General features: G+C 40.4%; 1 protein-coding gene across 1 annotated transcript; it reads right to left on the reverse strand.

The window, feature by feature from the left end:
- Positions 1-13,014: 13,014 nt before the first annotated feature.
- LOC115958271 (thioredoxin reductase 2-like) lies at positions 13,015-15,526 on the reverse strand. The gene is made up of 2 exons (XM_031076679.1): positions 14,489-15,526; positions 13,015-13,440 (listed from the first exon to the last, which is right to left on the reverse strand). Exons 1-2 carry the CDS (start codon positions 15,513-15,515, stop codon positions 13,370-13,372), a joined length of 1,098 nt encoding a protein of 365 aa, XP_030932539.1. The 5' UTR covers positions 15,516-15,526; the 3' UTR covers positions 13,015-13,369.
- Between the last annotated feature and the right edge of the window lie 4,958 nt (positions 15,527-20,484).

The following is a 20,484-nucleotide window of genomic DNA, read 5'->3' on the forward strand; positions in this document are numbered from 1 at the left end:
TGAGCTTTGTCCTTTACTTGTGTCCAACTGGAAAATAAGAGAGTTTATAATATTTTATCTAAAAAACTCCTAAATTATAAGAATTAAAAATTATAATTTCCCATAAAATAATTGGTAGGAGCCACAAATTTCAAAGATCTCCAGTTCATAAACCCACCAACCAGAAATATGCTGTCGTCGAAAATTTTGGCATTGCGGGCCATCAACCTTGTGAGAGAGAGGTGGAAATGCAAGGGAATATGCCATTTCAAGAACCCACCCTCCCCACCAAAAATAAAAAACCTAAGTGTGAAGGTCATTTTACTTTTTTAAGCACCACAGTTGCCATATCTTCTGACAATGTCAAGCAATGTTCAATCATTTTCTAACTCTATCCTATCAAGATCAGGAGAGAGAAAGACTGAACGAAGGAATTATTAGTATGATGTTTTTGGCCAGATTGGCAAGAAATGATTTCATTCCAATGTCAAAAACTCTATGAACAGAAATTTCCAATTGCACTTTTTTTTTAAGTTACATAGAAGGTTGAGCGGTAGGTTTCTATTTGACCACATGCTAGTATGTAGCATTGCATGCATATAATCTTTCACTAAGGATCCGTTTGGATACAACTTATTTTTGCTTAAAACTAAAAATACTATAGCAAAATAATTTTTTAATATGTGAATAGTGTCGTGGGACTCGTGAACAGTGTATGAACAGTGAATTTTGTCTCCTGTATAGTGATTCCATGTGATTTTACTGTTCACGCACTAGGAAAAAAAAAAAAAAAAAAAGGCAGAAAACGTGAACGCGGATCTGCAAATGCGGATCCAAACGCTCACTAAGTGAAAGGAAGGAGTGAATGACATGTACAAAGAAACTCTTCAAACTACTCTTATATTTTTTTATTGAATGTAAATTTTAAAAAATGTTCTTTATGTTTTTAATACACATGTCAAGTTTCATTTAAATCAGATGTTAATTATTATTCGATCAATAAACTTATTAATATGCATAATTTTAGACCCAAAAACTTGAAATTTAAATATTTTATTAAAGACATAACTATTGATCTTTAATCTTCTTGAAATTTTGCAAATATTGAGAATATAATAAGAACATACAATCCAACGATTAGATTTTCAAAATTCACATCTAATACAAAGATATATAAGGAGTTTGAAAGGTTTCTCTCTAAACTGGTTTGAAGAGAAATCTTGTCCATCTTTATATGCAATTTTTGGTGATTTTAGGCATGAGAAATGTGTAACCTTTTTGTTCTACCATAAGTCTTCCAGTCGTCTTAAGGAACTTCAATACCACTGATTGGCAATTCAAGCTCCAAACAGTCTTGGCTCCTCATATTCAAAAGTCCACTCTTTAGCCCCTTAAGCAAAACCATAAAACAATTTCCTATTATATTGAAGCATCATTTGAATTCAGTTCAAGATTCGTTAGTTTTTCTTGATTGAATGAAGCATTGGTGTGCTTTTATAAAAATGAAATTATTTGAACAACCACAACTGGGTTTTTTGTTTTTTTTTTTTGTTTTCATTAATGATAACTCGCAAATTCATATAGTGTAATTTTATCCTTCAAGTATTTGTTTTGATGAGCACATTTCCATCAACTTAATTTATTTATTGTGTAAAAATTGTTAGAATAATGTGGCCCAACATGATATTTTATTATTGTAAGGACACGATTCGTAACGAACCGTAACAGTGTTGGGTTCGCACATAAAAAGGCCCAAACAATATCATTTGTAGAGCGTGGGTTTGAAAGGTTAGGCCTTAGTCACCAGATGGTGGGTTTTTCGTGGTATTCATGCATGGTTTAAGTTTTCTTCACCCCTGGAATTTTTCTCCTGGAGGTGGGCTGGGAGGCTCTGGTTTTTGGCCATTTTTCCCAGCCCCCTCTCTAGGTTACTTATTTTTCATTTTATTCTCGCCTGTGTCCACTGTCCTTTGTCCACGTATAGGGTCAACCTTTCCAAGGCTGATACTTGTCCCATCAGTCCATACCTAAAGTCGTTGGGGGTGGTTGTAAAAGCCAAAGAATACGGTTCTGTCAGGTTCAGAGTATTGAATGGCAGTAAGGGCAGCTTTCCCTGGATATTTTTAGATTTTTCTTCCAAGTTTTAGTCCTATACCGTTTTTACCCCTCTTTCCGGTGGGACTTTGGGTCTGCCGAGGACTGAACTGTCCTCGGTTGTATCCCAAGGCTATCTTGTCGAGTTTGGGCCATAGCCCTCCTCGGCTTGGGCCTTTGGTCTCCTTACGGGTAGATGGGCCTGGCCTATAGATTATTTGGGCCCCACAATAGCCCCTCAAAACCCTGCTATCCAACCTCTTGGTTGGAAAGGGGGGTTTTGGTAACACCGAGCCTTTATTATGGCTCATTCAATTCGGCCTTTCACTAATACTGGCAGTTCTCCATCTGCCCAGGAAATGCACCGGTCTACGAGACAGTCTTTTGATTTTACTCCTGATGCGTTCTTGTCGTTTGGTTATCCAAAACGCGCTTTTAATGATCTCTATTTACGAGACTATTTTAATTCGACGGTTTGTTTTGATGAGGTGGAGAAGTGGAACCGGCATATTTGTGTTTGCAGATTCCTTTGGAGATCTGAACCTATTAAATGCCTCCCGCTCCACCCTCCGTATAAGAAGGAAGGTAGGAGGTTATTGTTTTTGTAAAGAGTCCCTTTTCATCCTTCTGAAATTTGAAATACTTGGCCTCCCCTAGAGTTTATTTTACCCACTAGTTTATACACTAAATCGTGATACGCTTTACCATAATAACGAGTAATGAAGGAGCCATACCCCTCCCATACACGCCACGTTCCAATAAAGCTCGTAATGGCTCGGTCAGGGCAGGGATGGCGAAGACTCAAAATCAACCTCACCTTTCTTTCAGCCAAAATCCGAAGCAGGGACTCGTCACGTCAAACTTTCGGCGTGACTAAGTCGAGGACACCCATCATCAGTACCAACCGCTCTCTTATGAGCATACCTAATATGGCACCAGGGTGTTAGGAGTCAGGACTGAGGCAGGGACCAAGTGCCCCTGCTTCTTCCTCTCTTCGTTCACTGGTGCCTCCTTTTGCCTCTCTTTCTTCTTCTTTCCACCACCAGATCCATCCTGGTGCTTTTCCTTCTCCCTCTTTTGCTCCTTTTTCTTTCTTTTCATCTCTTCTCTCTTCTTCTCCTCCTTCTTTTCATTCATCTCCTCCATCTTCTTCATTCATCTCCTCCATCTTCTTTTGAAGAAGGTCCTTTTCTCGATATGGGCGCTACTGAGGCGGAGTTTGGAAGGACTTCGGAGACGAGTTTAAAAAGAGACCTGACTGTTTACTTAATGTATTGTTTTTTTTTTTTTTTTTAGTGTTTTGGCAATCTACCTTTTGTATAGGCTTGTTTAAGCCCCTCTTTGTACGTTGTAACACATCTTTGTATTAATGAAAATGGTTATCACTTTATTTCCCATACTCTATCTCTATATTTCCGGAATGATAAAGCAATAATTAGACATACAATCTTGTGAATGAAATTTTTTTTTTTAAACTGTGGCCGACGCCTAGGAACAAAGTCCCAGTTAATAGAAAGATCTTGCTCTGCGCTTATAAAAACAATCCGGATTAATAATATTGAATCAAACAAAAGATATTTAGGGCTGAAACTCCCATTAGGCAGGAAAAGAAAGGACATTATGATGGGTCTACTGAGTCGGTCTGGCACCATACCGCCGACCTTAGAGTACAATACTTAGGGCCATAATCCCTTATCCAAGAGAAAGGCGCTATTATGTATTTATTGTGTATTGATAAGTGCTGTTTGGCATAGTAATATAGCATTTGAATCAATGACACTTAGGGCCAAAATGCTTGCTAAGAAAAAGATATCACCATAACCTTAATAGAGTTGTTTGGCACAACAATGCCGACCTGTAAAAAACGATACTTACCCCAAAACTGGCCGAGATGATAGCTCAATGCGCGATGCAGTGTAGGAAGTAACCATCCGAGTACATATCACCCGCAAAATGAACAACCCCCCTAGGCTACTAAATAGTGACGCGTTTCAACATCTTCTTAACACTCCTATTGGCATTAACCTTTTACAGTTTTTCAGCCGAGGACTGAGCAACTTAGAATTGTTATTAAGTAGCCAACCTTACAAAAACTCAATCTTCTTCTCATCCAAGAAATTGGTTGCCCAAGTAGTTGGTTTCCCAATAGGCTTGAGTCCGAGGACTATGCAATGCCTTGGTTCTGTCCAAAACCCAGTTTTCCTCATCCAAGTAGTTGGTTTCCCCATAGGCTTGAGTCCGAGGACTATGCAATGCCTTGGTTCTGTCCAAAACCTAGTTTTCTCATCCAAGTAGTTGGTTTCCCCATAGGCTTGAGTCCGAGGACTATGCAATGCCTTGGTTCTGTCCGAAACCCAGTTTTCCTCATCCAAGTAGTTGGTTTCCCCATAGGCTTGAGTCCGAGGACCATGCAATGCCTTGGTTCTGTCCAAAACCTAGTTTTCCTCATCCAAGTAGTTGGTTTCCCCATAGGCTTGAGTCCGAGGACTATGCAATGCCTTGGTTCTGTCCAAAACCTAGTTTTCCTCATCCAAGTAGTTGGTTTCCCCATAGGCTTGAGTCCGAGGACTATGCAATGCCTTGGTTCTGTCCAAAACCTAGTTTTCCTCATCCAAGTAGTTGGTTTCCCCATAGGCTTGAGTCCGAGGACTATGCAATGCCTTGGTTCTGTCCAAAACCTAGTTTTCTCATCCAAGTAGTTGGTTTCCCCATAGGCTTGAGTCCGAGGACCATGCAATGCCTTGATTCTGTCCAAAACCTAGTTTTCTCATCCAAGTAGTTGGTTTCCCCATAGGCTTGAGTCCGAGGACTATGCAATGCCTTGGTTCTGTCCAAAACCTAGTTTTCCTCATCGAAGTAGTTGGTTTCCCCATAGGCTTGAGTCCGAGGACTATGCAATGCCTTGGTTCTGTCCAAAACCCAGTTTTCCTCATCCAAGTAGTTGGTTTCCCCGTAGGCTTAAGTCCGAGGACCATGCAATGCCTTGGTTCTGTCCAAAACCTAGTTTTCTCATCCAAGTAGTTGGTTTCCCCGTAGGCTTGAGTCCGAGGACTATGCAATGCTTTGGTTCTGTCCAAAACCTAGTTTTCTCATCCAAGTAGTTGGTTTCCCCGTAGGCTTGAGTCCGAGGACTATGCAATGCCTTGATTCTGTCCAAAACCTAGTTTTCTCATCCAAGTAGTTGGTTTCCCCGTAGACTTGAGTCCGAGGACTATGCAATGCCTTGATTCTGTCCAAAACCTAGTTTTCTCATCCAAGTAGTTGGTTTCCCCATAGGCTTGAGTCCGAGGACTATGCAATGCCTTGGTTCTGTCCAAAACCTAGTTTTCCTCATCCAAGTAGTTGGTTTCCCCATAGGCTTGAATCCGAGGACCATGCAATGCCTTAGTTCTGTCCAAAACCTAGTTTTCTCATCGAAGTAGTTGGTTTCCCCATAGGCTTGAGTCCGAGGACCATGCAATGCCTTGGTTCTGTCCAAAACCTAGTTTTCTCATCCAAGTAGTTGGTTTCCCCATAGGCTTGAGTCCGAGGACCATGCAATGCCTTGGTTCTGTCCAAAACCTAGTTTTCCTTTGGCGCTGGACCTTGGCTTTAGGGGAGTTAGCTCTTCGGCCAAGCCCCTAGAATTATCTGTGCGATTAACGATACTAAGCGTAGCCCCTAGTCAAGAAGCATAGCCCCTAGCGGAACTTTACTCTAAAACTCTATAACCAGTTGTCAGAAATGACAAAGGAACTCTCTCGACCCACCGCCTATACCAACACACAAGTCTTTCCCACAGACGGCGCCAATTGTAAGGACATGATTCGTAACGAACCGTAACAGTGTTGGGTTCGCACATAAAAATGCCCAAACAATATCATTTGTAGAGCGTGGGTTTGAAAGGCTAGGCCTTAGTCACCAGATGGTGGGTTTTTCGTGGTATTCATGCATGGTTTAAGTTTTCTTCACCCCTGGAATCTTTCTCCTGGAGGTGGGCTGGGAGGCTCTGGTTTTTGGCCATTTTTCCCAGCCCCCTCTCTAGGTTACTTATTTTTCCTTTTATTCTCGCCTGCGTCCACTGTCCTTCGTCCACGTATAGGGTCAACCTTTCCAAGGCTGATACTTGTCCCATCAGTCCATACCCAAAGTTGTTGGGGGTGGTTGTAAAAGTCAAAGAATACGGCTCTGTCAGGTTCAGAGTATTGAATGGCAGTAAAGGCAGCTTTCCCTGGATATTTTTAGATTTTTCTTCCAAGTTTTAGTCTTATACCGTTTTTACCCCTTTTTCCGATGGGACTTTGGGTCTGCCGAGGACTGAACTGTCCTCGGTTGTATCCCAAGGCTATCTTGTCGAGTTTGGGACATAGCCCTCCTCGGCTTGGGCCTTTGGTCTCCTTACGGGTAGATGGGCCTGGCCCATAGATTATTTGGGCCACACAATTATCAATAATTAATTATTCAAAAAATTTTGTGAAATTTTGCAATATTTTTATCATGTAAAATATTGGAATATTGAAATATGTCTACTTGATATTGTAGACTAAGATTATGAATCATTTCATTATAGTCCTTGACTTGACCATATTCATCATGATGTAATCTATTTTGATAGGTACATTGTTGGACTATGGTAGAAATGAGGTGCAAGTTAAAATTACTCAAACTATGGAAGACAATAAGGGCTAGCCTTTCAATGGTTAGTGCATAATAATCTCGGAAGTCCTTCCATAATGAGATTCGTGCACGTTGAGTGTTGACCTTAATAAATCTATCGTGTCATTGCCAGTAACTTGGCCTCCTATAGGAGGTGTTGTCATCATAGTGATTCTGGATATGAACAATAAATGAATCCATGTGTTAGTATGAAGTTACAAAAGTAATTACATGTTAATGAACTTATTCATTAATGAATCTAATTAATGAAGTTGTTTATTAATGAATGTAACATATTTGTTACATGAATTGTTATTACAATAGAAAGGATTTTATGGCTGATCATGTCCTTTCTGAATATTATATATATTGTCAATGCCACACTTGCAAGGGGTGTGAGAAGAGGAAAGAAAGCTCTTATTAATCCTGACCAGCTGGGGAGAGCATCCTAATTGCTTGTGAGGTCCTTGAATAATATAATTTAGTATGTAAATTTCTCACATCTTATGGTTGATTTTTATTACATATGCACATGATATAATTGTTAATTGATAGATGTATTATATTTGTTTCTCTTGAATTATTACTTTTTAAGTATAATTCCTACAAAAATATAGTTACATCTAAAATGTAAAGTTTTAAAAATGGTGAAAATACAATGTTGGTCCTTGAAGTTTGTCTATTGTGCGTTTTGGTCCCTTAAGTTTCGAGTAAGCGTTATTAGTCCCTGGAGTTTAAAAAATGAGCATTGTTGGTCTCTTCATTAACTTTTGTTAAATTCTTGCTTATATATCTAACAGAACAATGACATGACACTTATTTTTTCCATGTGACAACTTATTTTGTTTAAAGAAAAAATAAAACAAAAACAAAATTACATTCATAAATCTGACCCGTTCCAATTTGCATCCTAATTATTCACCAGTCTTAGGAAGCTTGGCAATGTCTCGGCGTATTGTTTTTATCTAAATCTCTCTTATGTTCCTCAGAAAGTTTATCCATGTAATCAATTTTATAATGGTTTTACCGTTCATCAATTTCAAACCACATATTATTCAAACAATTCACAATCCCTTAGTCTAATCTGGTATCATACAATGGAAACTCTTAATTAATAACTATATTATGATTTATGCCCAATGCTTGTAAACGGGAACATCAAAAAAAAAAAAAAATTTTGAAATCAATCTAAGAGAGAAAAACCATTTGGTAGTTTTATAGCCCTTGTTGAAAAACAAATACCAATTGAATACCAAATGGAATTTACGACTTGGAAGTGAAAAACAGTAAGTCAAATTCTAAATAAATTCAAAGAAAGCACATCCACTAAGACCTTTGTGGATGTGGCAGGACGTTGCTACTTCGGTGTGCATTCCATCTCAATTGAGTATGATTTAATTTTGAGAAAGTAGTCAACTACCAAGGTCTTCCGGGTTTGAGTTTAAATTGGGGAAAAGAAGCAAGTTTGGACTTTAATCACATATGTGATTTTTTTAATTAATAAAAAAAGTGGCCACAGGGAAGTGTCATGTCAATGTTCCATTAGACAAATGCACGGCCCTACGATATCCAGACCCATTTGGGCCTCAGGCTTCAACCTGATGATATGGCCCATACCGTCCCTAAGCTTAGGCCTCAAGCCGCCTTTAAGCCCATTGAACAAATGATCTTATCAATTCATACCACGCTACACCTCCTAGGTCACACCAGGTGACCTGCTTCCCGAACAAGAAAGTGATTGCTCGGTTGTATTGTCTCTTGGTTGCTTGGCAGTGCCTAGGGAGTATCGCTGCCGAGCATATCTACTGAAGTGGAAACCATTTCTAAAGCCACTCTCACCACACCCTACTCCCACCTAAACACCCACTTACGATTAACAATATTGGACCTCCCATCGCACTAACCATGGAAGTAATCATAGTCTCTCCACTAATTTTGAGCTATAAATATGAGAAGTTAAAAGAGGAAAGGGTTGTTGAAAGGTTCACAAAGAAGTTTGGAGAGGAGAGAGAAGAGAATGATTCAGAGGAAGAGGTAATTTTGTTGAGTCTCTATATCGAGAACGACCAAAGTAGGAAACTCAAGCCCACAATACAAATAGATTGTGAGCCCAAATGAGGCCAAACCCAATAGCCTCGTTTCTGGCATGCACAACACGTAAACAAGAATTTAACAGAAGTTAATAGAAAGACCAACAACGCTCATTTTTTAAACTTCGGGAACTAATAGTGCTCACTCCAAACTTATAAGACCAAATACGCACAATATACAAACTTAAGGCACCAAAATTATATTTATATTTTAGCCTTTTAAAAATCGTACCTAATAAATAAACAAAACAAGCTGATCAAAATAAGTTAATATTTGGCAGGATGTGCTATTTGATCTATAACCCATTGATAACTGTTTTTTTTTTTTTTGGCTAAAACATTGATAACTGGTTTTAGTTGCTGCTTTACTAACCAGAAACATAAATCAAGTGACTTATCTAAGTGTAATATTTTGCCCCACAATTCGAAATAAGTTTAAAATTTACAAGTTTCCAATTCGTCAAAACACCTTGCCATAAAAAATAAAATAAAAAAAAATAAAAAAAAAACACACCAAAAAAAAAAAAAAAAATCCATGCCTAATGCGTAACTAGTGCTAAGCATTGGGCCTAGTGAGGTGTTTATTGGGCTTGTTGGGTCGGTTTTGAGCTTTTTTAAATAGTGAAAGAATGATATTTTGGACTGTTGTATGAATGAGTTCTTCTAGTGGTCCAATTTTGTAATGAAATATGAAGTAATTGTAAAGATCTAAAATGACTTTTGGAGGCCATTTGGGTATTTTCAGATGAGTGTGTAAGTGAGATTCAATAAGACTAGAACTAGAACATGTGACATGTGAAAAAAATTGTCACTCATCTGTTACCATCTAAGAGCAGTTGCATCGTCTTTCTAAAAATTTAAAACATATTAAAAAAAAACATTAATTTTCTAAAAAGTAATTTTTGGGAATTTGAAATTAAAGCTTCTTTTTTTTTTTTAAGAAATACTTAAATTGAAATGGAAGCTAAGACAAGAAATAAAATGCTAATAAATAATAGCTTTTTGCCAAACGCATAACCATGAGTTTTTTCATTTAGCTTTTAGCTTATCTAATTTATGTACAGTTTTTTTTTTAGAGCTTACATTTTCAAGTACATACTTTAGCCAGTTTTTTTTGTATGTATTACAATTTTTCCTGGTCGCTCAAAGTGGGAAATCCTAGAGGAATGGCTGTGAACTTGCAATGAATCTAATAGAAATTCATAGACACGTAGGAGTAAATGATTATAAGCAAACTAGCCACATCACAAGCGCTTTGCGCATGCAATGAGGTTTTCTTTTTTTGGTTTAGTGAAAACGTTGGGTTTAGTGGTTCTATTTTATTGCAAAAACAAAAATTATCTTTATTTTTTATATTTAATTTTTATTTTGAGAATTTAATTTATAAGTGAATAAAGTAATTTGAAAATTAATAGGAGAGTGTCTCTATTTTTTAAGCAATGTTTTAGTGGAAATTAAAGTTGTATTTTTACCAGATTGTCATTTAGTTTTCTCTACACAAACATAGAAGTGTAGAGGTATTTTTAAACCAAAAAAATGAGGAATCTAAACAGAAAAGTCCCTTAAATAGTCGTATAGATTACTTACTTGCATTAACTGCTTACAAAGATTCCAAACTAGAAAGCAAAAATACTATAATAAGAGAAGAAAAAAAAAATCTCTTTTGATAAGAGAGTTGTGTCTTATTTTGATAAATAAGTCTTCTATTTATACTTGTTCTCTAACAGTTATCAATAATTAGCAGTAGTTATTGACAATTTCTTTGGCATCCTTTCCTTTCACTTTGATGACCATGAAATATTTCATGCGTTATTCGAAGTTTAATAACTGTCATTATCTCCTCTACTAGAACGCTTAACTGTCATTTCAGTTGGCAAATAGGAAATTTCAAAATATTTTATCCAACACACTGCTAAATTATAAGACTTAGAGCAACCACATCAGTCCCTGTATTTTACACATCTATTTTTACACTAAAAACCTACTTTTTCTATTTTACACATTCACTTTTACAAAATACCCACATCAGTTCATCTATTTTATCACCTCCTTTATTTAAATAATCAATTTTTTCAATTTTTTTATTATTTCCTCAACCGATCACATTATTATACGCGCGTTCTCATTTTTTTATACAGCTCTCTTTCTTTTCTGATAAAGCTCTCTCTTTCTCTCTTTGGGAACCCATTTTCAATTCTCACTTTTTCTTTTCTGATAAAGCTCTCTCTCTCTCTCTCTCTGGGAACCCATCTTTGGTTCTCATTTTTTCTTTTCTGATGAAGCTCTCTCTCTCTCTCTAGGAGAACCGAAACCCATTTTTGGTTCTCATTTTTTTCTGATGAAGCTCTCTCTCTCTCTCTCTCTCTCTGATACAGCTCTCTACACCCATAACCCATCTCTTACCCAAATCTGAATCAACTCTCCCTCTCGGTCTATACCGATCCACAGCTCCGTTCCACAGCTCCCGATCTCCCTAGCTCCAATCCATAGCTCCGATCCACAGCTCCGATCAGGCAAGCACCGATCTCCTTAGCTCCGATCCACAGCTCCGATCAGGCAAGCACCGATCTCCCTAGCTCCGATCCACAAGCACCGATCAGTTATTGTATCTTCCTAGCTCCGATCAGGCAAGACCCATACCCACGAGCTCCGATCGTTCCAGTCAAGTGTATCTCTGTGTTTTCTTTTTCTTTTCTTTTTTCTTTTCTTTTTTTTTTTTCACTTTTGAGCAAGTGTATCTCTATGTTGATTTGTCTGTGGATGTGTTTGGGTTAATTTTCAGTTGATTTTGGGTTTTCTGTTGATTTTGGATTAATTTTCAATTGAGTTTGGTTAATACTCTGTGTTAGATTTCAGTGTTTGGTGGTGGCACTGGGTTTGGTGGTTGGGTGGTTATTCTGGCGCGCTAGATTGTTGTAATGGTTGGGGAAGAGAAGTCGTTTGACAGGGGAGAGAAAATAATGTTAAAAAATTGTTTACACGGTGAACAGTAACCGTGTATATATGCACGGTTACTGTTCATTTTGCAAGACGTCGTGTATATATAGACATTTTTACATGAACTGATGTGGAAGAATTTTGGGGTAAAATGTGTAAATTGGAGCCCTTTTTGTATTTTAGATGAGTATCCACAAGCTGGTGTGGATGCTCTTAAAATGTAATTATTCCGTAAAATTTTGTAGGAACCTCAAATTTTACAGTTCAAAAACCCGGCACCAAAAATGTGCTGTCCTTTTGGATGTTGGTCTTGCGGGCCATTGACTGAGAAATTTGGAAATGTAGGGAACCTCAAAAAAATAAAAAATAAAAAAATAAATAAGAGAAGAAGAACCCTAGTGTAGAGGCCATTTGAATTATTTTAAGCTCCGCAGTGTTGAGCAATGTTCAATCGTTTCAAACTCTCACCAGAACCAATATAGAGAGAGAGAGAGAGAGAGAGAGAGTAAACCAAAGAATTAGTTGGTTTTTTTTGACAGATTGTGAAGGCATTTGATTTAATTTCAATATCAAGACTCAAGAACTATGACAATTGACAACAGAAATTTCCAATTGCACTATTTTTTCCTTTTTGAAATAGCATAAAAGGTGGACACGTAAGTTTCTATTTGACCGCATGCTAGCCATGTAGCATTGGCGTGCATATAATCTTTCACTAATAAATCATGTATGTGCACACATCTTTATGAGTAATTTTTGGTGGTTGGGCATGACAAACGTGTAACCATTTTGTTCTAATCCTACCATCCCTCTTCCAGTCTTCTTAAGGAAGTTCAGTAAACATGCACCAAGTTAACCAAGTGACTTAACCTGGTGTAATATTTTGTGACCCACAATTCAAAATAAGTTTAAAATTTACAAGTTTCCAAACTGTAGTTATTCTGGGACACAAATTGAAGCAACAATCTGATATTGTTCCATCTTAATTCTAACACGAAGTTCTTCATTTTATTTTTTAAAATTTTTGGATAAACACAGGTTCTATGATATGATAAATTTTTTCCAACCATATCAAGAAGCCTTATTTTGCATCATATCTCTCACTAACAAAGCCATTTGTCCAAAGATGTTAAATTTTGAGAAATTCAAGACATTATCAAGAAGTTTATTGGCATGCCCTCTCACAAAAAGGTTAATAAAAAACCAGTAGGATATTTCAAAATCTGATAAAGCTCTAGTGCTCAACAAACCCAGTAAAAAAATGTGCATTTGTTCATAATGGCATGATCTCCATGTGAGGAGAAGAATAATTACCAATAGGACATGCCACCAAACGACCAAAGTGCAAGGAAACATTTTACATGTGACTTAGCTCATCAAACCTGGTGCTTAAGCAAGATATCTCAATAAACCAGGAGTCAAAGCTACAACCAGTTTGAATTAAAACCATAAACAAATGCCAAAGTTAAACATAGGATTTCTAGATTATCAAGCCAATCAACTAATATAGTAATCTATCAATGCATCCAATAGTCCAATACTAAAATATAAATGTTTCAAAGACAATTCTGTATCCTTGATTAAATATTGCTTCTAACTGATTGGCTTTCAAATCCGCAGCACACCCTAGGTAGTCAATCCATTTTACCCTCTTGCGATCCAATCTCTTGCAAGTAATGTTCTGCATCCAAAGCTGCCATGCAACCTGCATCATTAAAAACCCAGTCAGATAGAGAAGACCTTAATAAGCGTTTTACTATGAAAGTGTGAATAATACAACCACACAAGACTTAAACGAAACAAGTGTTTTTATTTTAAATTTAGAAGATAACTTCCAGGGTTAAAAAAACCCATATATTGGTAACAGAAACATGGTATTGCAACAATGGGAGGTGCCAGTGCCATGTCTAAAATAGTTCAATATAACATGATTTCTATATGATGGCCAATAAAAAGAGAATGAAACAGAAAACAAGGAGCAGTCTTCTCTCCCCCGTCTTGGTGTACTTAAAACATTTTACAAAGACAGGTGGTAGAATCACTCAGCTCAGAATCAGTAAAGCAAAGCCTGATTGTGCTACCAAAAATTTCAAATTATCTTTATCCTTATGGTGAACTAAAGCTCCTATCAAATTTTATGCATTTCACATAGCTAGAATATTACTGAACACATCAAGGTAGCTTTTTTTTTTTTTTTTAATCTCATTTGAAAACACACACAAAGAATCCAAGCCTAGCTAAGTATTTCACAGTACAATCAACTTGTGAAATTAAGGTCTTCAAACTTAATTTTAAACTAGTGCAGAAATTAAACATACAAGACCAATCAATTTCAGGTCACCAAGCACTAGGACAAGCCGGAGCCCAGCCAAAGCGTGGTCTAACAAGCCTTTCTATCTTAATTCAAGGGCTCAAAAAAATGGGTGAGACAAAATCAAGTTCGCAAGATTCAGATTCTTGAATCCTCATGTTGCAAAATCTAATTTTCTTGAATCCTCTATGTGCACAACAGAACATCTTAATTATCTCTATTTGGGGTGACAATGCAACAGCTTAAAACTCTTAACAATGATTTTATTCAACTTAGAGGCACCGTTATGAATTTTAATTGATTTATTCAACCAAACAGACCTTAAAACTGTGAGCATTTTCAATTGATTAAGCTCTTAAACCCATATACATAAAAAATGAAATGACTAGATTGCATTATTTTAAACGAGCAAAAAAAACAAAAGAGAGAGTGTGTGACAAACCAGTGCCAGCTGCAGTAACAGCCTGCCTATACTTCTTGTCCTGAACATCACCAGCAGCAAAAACTCCACGCACACTAGTCTTAGTCGTGCCCGGCTTCGTCACAACGTAACCATCGGAATCAAGCTCCAGCTGCCCACCCAAAAACTTCGTAGCCGGCTCGTGGCCTATCGCAAAGAACAATCCCGACGCCTTTAAATTCGAAACCTCCCCAGTCACCACATTTTTCACCTTCAACCCTCCCAAAACTCTGCCATTAGTCTCGTCCGCGTAGGCTTCTTCCACCACCGAGTTCCACAGCACCTTTATCTTAGGGTTATCCAGCGCTCTCTGTTGCATAATCTTCGAAGCCCTAAACGAGTCCCTCCGGTGAATTATATACACCATGGAACCGTATTTTGTGAGGAATGTTGCCTCTTCCATCGCCGAGTCTCCGCCGCCGATCACAGCCAGGGGTTTGTTGCGGAAAATCGGTGCGGCTCCGTCGCAAACAGCGCAAGCTGAAATTCCACGGTTCCAGAACCCGTTGGCGCCTTCGCCGGAGCCGGTGAATTCCAGACGCTTGGCGACGGCGCCGGTGGCGAGGATGACGGAATCGGCGATGACGGTTCTGGATTCGGCGAAGACCTTGAAAGGAGTGGTGGAGAAGTCGACGGTGTTGACGGTTTCGGTGAAAATCTCCGTGCCGAAACGGTGAGACTGGGCTCGGCAACGGTCCATAAGCTCGATCCCGTTGATTCCGTCAGGGAAGCCCGGGAAATTCTCGACTTCGGAGGTGGTGGTGAGCTGGCCACCTGGCGCGATTCCATTGGCCATCCAACCTTCGAAGAGAATGGGCTTGAGCTCTGCTCGTGCAGCGTATATGGCGGCGGTGTGAGCCGCTGGGCCACTTCCGATTATGCAGACCTTGGTTTTGAGGAGTTTCTGGTAGTCTTCCATGGCGGAGCTTGAGGAATATGAGGCGGCGGGAGTAAAGTCCAGTCGAACGAGTCTCCTGATAAGAGGACGGAGCTTGTTCTTATAGCTCATTAATTTCTCATGCTCTCAGGAAAACGACATCTAATTTTATTCAAAAACGCGTAAACGACGGTAAGCCATTGCTACTTTTTGTGCTTTTTTTTAAGAAGGGAAACTGGAACCTTTTATTAAGGGAAAAAAAAAAAATGCTAATATTGAGCTTATATGAATGTAAGGACTCAATTTGTAATGATCCCAAAATGATGTTGGGTTCGCACGTTAAAAGGCTCAAATAATATAATTTGTAGAGCGTGGGCTTGAAAGGCTAGGCCTTGGTCACCGAACGGTGGTTAGTCATGGTGTTCATACAGAATTAAACTATGTTCGCTCGAGGAGTCTTTCTCCTCGATACGGCCTGGGAGGATCTAGTTCCTGGCCTTTCCCCCCCCCCCTTTGACGCCTAAGCCTTTACATTATATAGCCCTTCACGGTTGATCCTGATCCTCCATCTGTTGATCAAGCAGGTACTTACTCGAATACTTGTCCCATCAGCAGCCTCTTCCTACTTGCTGTTAGTTGCAATAACCGAAGCCACACTGTTCATGAGTCTTTTCCCATTAATATGGCCAGGACGTTTATGAGCACATTCAATGCGGAGGTGACGTCTTTTCCTTGAACCACTCCCACTTCGTACCCCCATGTAGGTCCCATTCTACTCGCCTTATCTTCTGGAGGCGTTTCGGACGCCGCCTTTGACGACATGCTGCCCTTCCCCTTGAAGTCTTAGGATGCTAAGGACAGGGTCGTCCTCGGCTGCATCTCTCGACCATTCGGTCTTTCGCCACTCGTCCTCGGCAACTACACTCCTCGACACGGGCCCTGGGTCCTAATGGGAAGTGGGCCGGGTCATAAGTCTTCTGGCCCCACAATAGCCCCTCAAAATCCTACTGTCTGGATCTTCGGCCGGATAGGAGGGTTTTGATGACATCAGGCCTCTGTCAAAACTTGTCAATCATTGTCACCTATCGGTTCCCGAGACTCTTCGTCTGCCCGAGACACGTTCCTAGGGCCTTTGAAAGGTGAAACGTGTCCTCATTAAATGTGGGCGGTTCTGTGCTTCCCACGTTCAACGGCGCGATGGTGATCTAACTGTGGAGATTTCCTTACCTTTATGGGTGGGAAAATTTATGCAGTTACTTTCAATGGGAGGTATAAATGATTTTTGGAATTGATTTGTCTCTTCACTTTTGCACTTAAGAGTTCTAGCGCGTATACCCTGGGTTCATCCAAACTTTCATCCAAATTCAAGTCTATCTCCAGCATAAAAAGCCTGTCCGAGGCACCTTTCCTTTTTTCTGTAAGTTCTTTGCCTTCATTAACTCGTGCTTTTTTTTTTTTCTGAGTTTATTTTTCTCTTGTTCCTTTCCTTCTCCCATCATCCACTGAGTTTGCTTAGCAACTCTTAGAGATGGTTAAATTGAGATTGAGAAAATTGGTTGACACCGAAGAGGCGATGGAAAAATTCATCGCCGATTATAGGATTCCCCCCAATGTGAGTTTGAGACACTGTAAGATGGGGGAATGGCATCTTCTGAGAAGGACGGGCGAGGTGGTAATTCCCATTCTCGCCTTCATAGAGGGGGGGATGAGAATCCCCATGGGACCAGTAATGAAGAGTTCCCTTAGACATTTCCGATTAGCTCCCACCTAGTGCGCTGCCAATGTGTTTAGGATTCTAGGTTGTGTGGATGCCTTAAACGAGAAAATGGGGCTAAGACTAACCCTTCATGACGTCCTCAGCAACTACACTCCTCGACATGGGCCCTAGGTCCTAATGGGAAGTGGGCCGGGTCATAAGTCTTCTGGCCCCACAATAGCCCCTCAAAATCCTGCTGTCCGGATCCTCGGCCGGATAGGAGGGTTTTGATGACATCAGGCCTCTGTCAAAACTTGTCAATCCTTGTCACCTATCGGTTCCCGAGACTCTTCGTCTGCCCGAGACACGTTCCTAGGGCCTTTGAAAGGTGAAACGTGTCCTCATTAAATGTGGGCGGTTCTGTGCTTCCCACGTTCAACGGCGCGATGGTGATCTAACTGTGGAGATTTCCTTACCTTTATGGGTGGGAAAATTTATGCAGTTACTTTCAATGGGAGGTATAAATGATTTTTGGAACTGATTTTTCTCTTCACTTTTGCACTTAAGAGTTCTAGCGCGTATACCCTGGGTTCATCCAAACTTTCATCCAAATTCAAGTCTATCTCCAGCATAAAAAGCCTGTCCGAGGCACCTTTCCTTTTTTCTGTAAGTTCTTTGTCTTCATTAACTCGTGCTTTTTTTTTTTTTCTGAGTTTATTTTTCTCTTGTTCCTTTCCTTCTCCCGTCATCCACTGAGTTTGCTTAGCAACTCCTAGAGATGGTTAAATTGAGATTGAGAAAATTGGTTGACACCGAAGAGGCGATGGAAAAATTCATCGCCGATTATAGGATTCCCCCCAATGTGAGTTTGAGGCACTATAAGATGGGGGAATGGCATCTTCTGAGAAGGACGGGCGAGGTGGTAATTCCCATTCTCGCCTTCATAGAGGGGGGGATGAGAATCTCCATGGGACCAGTAATGAAGAGTTCCCTTAGACATTTCCGATTAGCTCCCACCTAGTGCGCTGCCAATGTGTTTAGGATTCTAGGTTGTGTGGATGCCTTAAACGAGAAAATGGGGCTAAGACTAACCCTTCATGACGTCCTCAGCAACTACACTCCTCGACATGGGCCCTAGGTCCTAATGGGAAGTGGGCTGGGTCATAAGTCTTCTGGCCCCACAATAGCCCCTCAAAATCCTACTGTTCGGATCCTCGGTCGGATAGGAGGGTTTTGATGACATCAGGCCTCTGTCAAAACTTGTCAATCCTTGTCACCTATCGGTTCCCGAGACTCTTCGTCTGCCCGAGACACGTTCCTAGGGCCTTTGAAAGGTGAAACGTGTCCTCATTAAATGCGGGCAGCTCTGTGCTTCTCACGTTCAACGGCGTGATGGTGATCTAACAGTGGAGATTTCCTTACCTTTATGGGTGGGAAAATTTATGCAGTTACTTTCGATAGGAGGTATAAATGATTTTTGGAACTGATTTGTCTCTTCACTTTTGCACTTAAGAGTTCTAGCGCGTATACCCTGGGTTCATCCAAACTTTCATCCAAATTCAAGTCTTTCTCCAGCACAAAAAGCCTGTCCGAGGCACCTTTCCTCTTTTCTGTAAGTTCTCTGCCTTGATTAACTCGTGCTTTTTTTTTTCTGAGTTTATTTTTCTCTTGTTCCTTTCCTTCTCCCGTCATCCACTGAGTTTGCTTAGCAACTCTTAGAGATGGTTAAATTGAGATTGAGAAAATTGGTTGACACTGAAGAGGCGATGGAAAAATTCATCGCCGATTATAGGATTCCCCCCAACATGAGTTTGAGGCACTGTAAGATGGGGGAATGGCATCTTCTGAGAAGGACGAGCGAGGTGGTAATTCCCATTCTCGCCTTCGTAGAGGGGGGGATGAGAATCCCCATGGGACCAGTAATGAAAAGTTACCTTAGGCATTTCCGATTAGCTCCCACCCAATGTGCTGCCAATGTGTTTAGGATTCTAGGTTGTGTGGATGCCTTAAACGAGAAAATGGGGCTAAGACTAACCGTTCATGACGTAAATTGGTGCTACAATCTCCAAAATTTGAAGGGCAAATCCTACTACATGAAGAAGAGAGACAATAGGGTTCGGCTAATCCAGTGCCTCTCCGATTCCAACAAGGGGTTGAACAAGGACTTTCTTATCATCTCCGGGGAATGGCATGATGGCCTTCCATGCTCGATGGTGGAGGGAGAACCAGGTGGGGTATGGAGAGTAGAAGGGTGCCAATCCTTTGCGTCGTTTTAATTTGGTGCGGTTCGGTTACTAACCATGTACATGTCTTTATTTTTTTTTTGCAGATCCAAACGCCTTTCACCGACACTTTCATTTGGTTAACCGGGTTGATTTGGAAACTGTTCTTCAAGCGGCAGTTTTTGTAAATGAAGAGGATGGTCAAGTCAGAGCCACTCACAAAATCTTAAGGTACGATCCCATTCAGAAGTTATTTGCTGACCCAAAGCACGTGATTAGCGAGAACCATCCTCGGCTTCCAAAAATTACTGTAGTTGAACAAGGGTTTTTGGTCTCCGAAGGATCTCCTATCCCAGAGGGCATCCCATTGGTGGGCTCTTCGTCGTCTCATCACACAGCGGAGGACGAAGGTAATTTGGGTCTGTCCGAGGAGGGTTTTGGGGCATTTGACCAAACCGACCCATTCGAGGATCTTTCTAGTGATCTAGGTGACCCAGACTTATCCGAAGCGGAACTATTGTCAGTGGGAACATCCTCCCAAGCCAAGATGGGTCTTAAGAGAAAGCCTCCAACTAGCCTGTTCGACCTCATTGAGGGCCAGCCGGGGAAGGGTGCACAGGGAAGGCCGCAATCCAATGCTCCGTCTCCCCCGTCTCAGTCTCAGCCTGTGCAGACTAGGTCTTCCTCTAATAAGTCGTAGCCACAATCTCCCCGTCCCAAACTTCTTGCTCCTCCCCAATCAGCTCTGCCTCCTCGGCCGGATCCCACTGACTCAAAGAGAAAGAGGAGCCCCAAGGGTAAGGAGCCCATGGATAGGGGAAAATCCCAATCCTCACAGGAGAGGGATGAAGCCCCGCGAGTTAAACAATTAAAGATTGGGCACCAAAGTAAGGGTAAAGGGACCGAAGCCCAATCCGCCCAGAGCAAGGAGAAGGGGATCGAAGCCCAATCCGCGCTGAGTGCTTGGCTTCCTGCCCTAATGCTCCACGGGGAGCCATTGCTGGAAACCGCGTCCATGAGGGACCTTGGAGACGGCGATGGCGGTTATGTGGCCGACGCATTAGGGAGAACCATGCTGCTTCCTACTGATGTGGAAGAGTTAAAGAACATGAGGATGCAGGAGGTTTTCCTTAACGTGAAGAGGTACCTGGGTATGGTAAGACTCTTGAAACCTAAGACTCTG

Source organism: Quercus lobata, chromosome 8 (assembly GCF_001633185.2).
Source record: "Quercus lobata isolate SW786 chromosome 8, ValleyOak3.0 Primary Assembly, whole genome shotgun sequence".
Taxonomy (NCBI): Eukaryota; Viridiplantae; Streptophyta; class Magnoliopsida; order Fagales; family Fagaceae; genus Quercus; species Quercus lobata.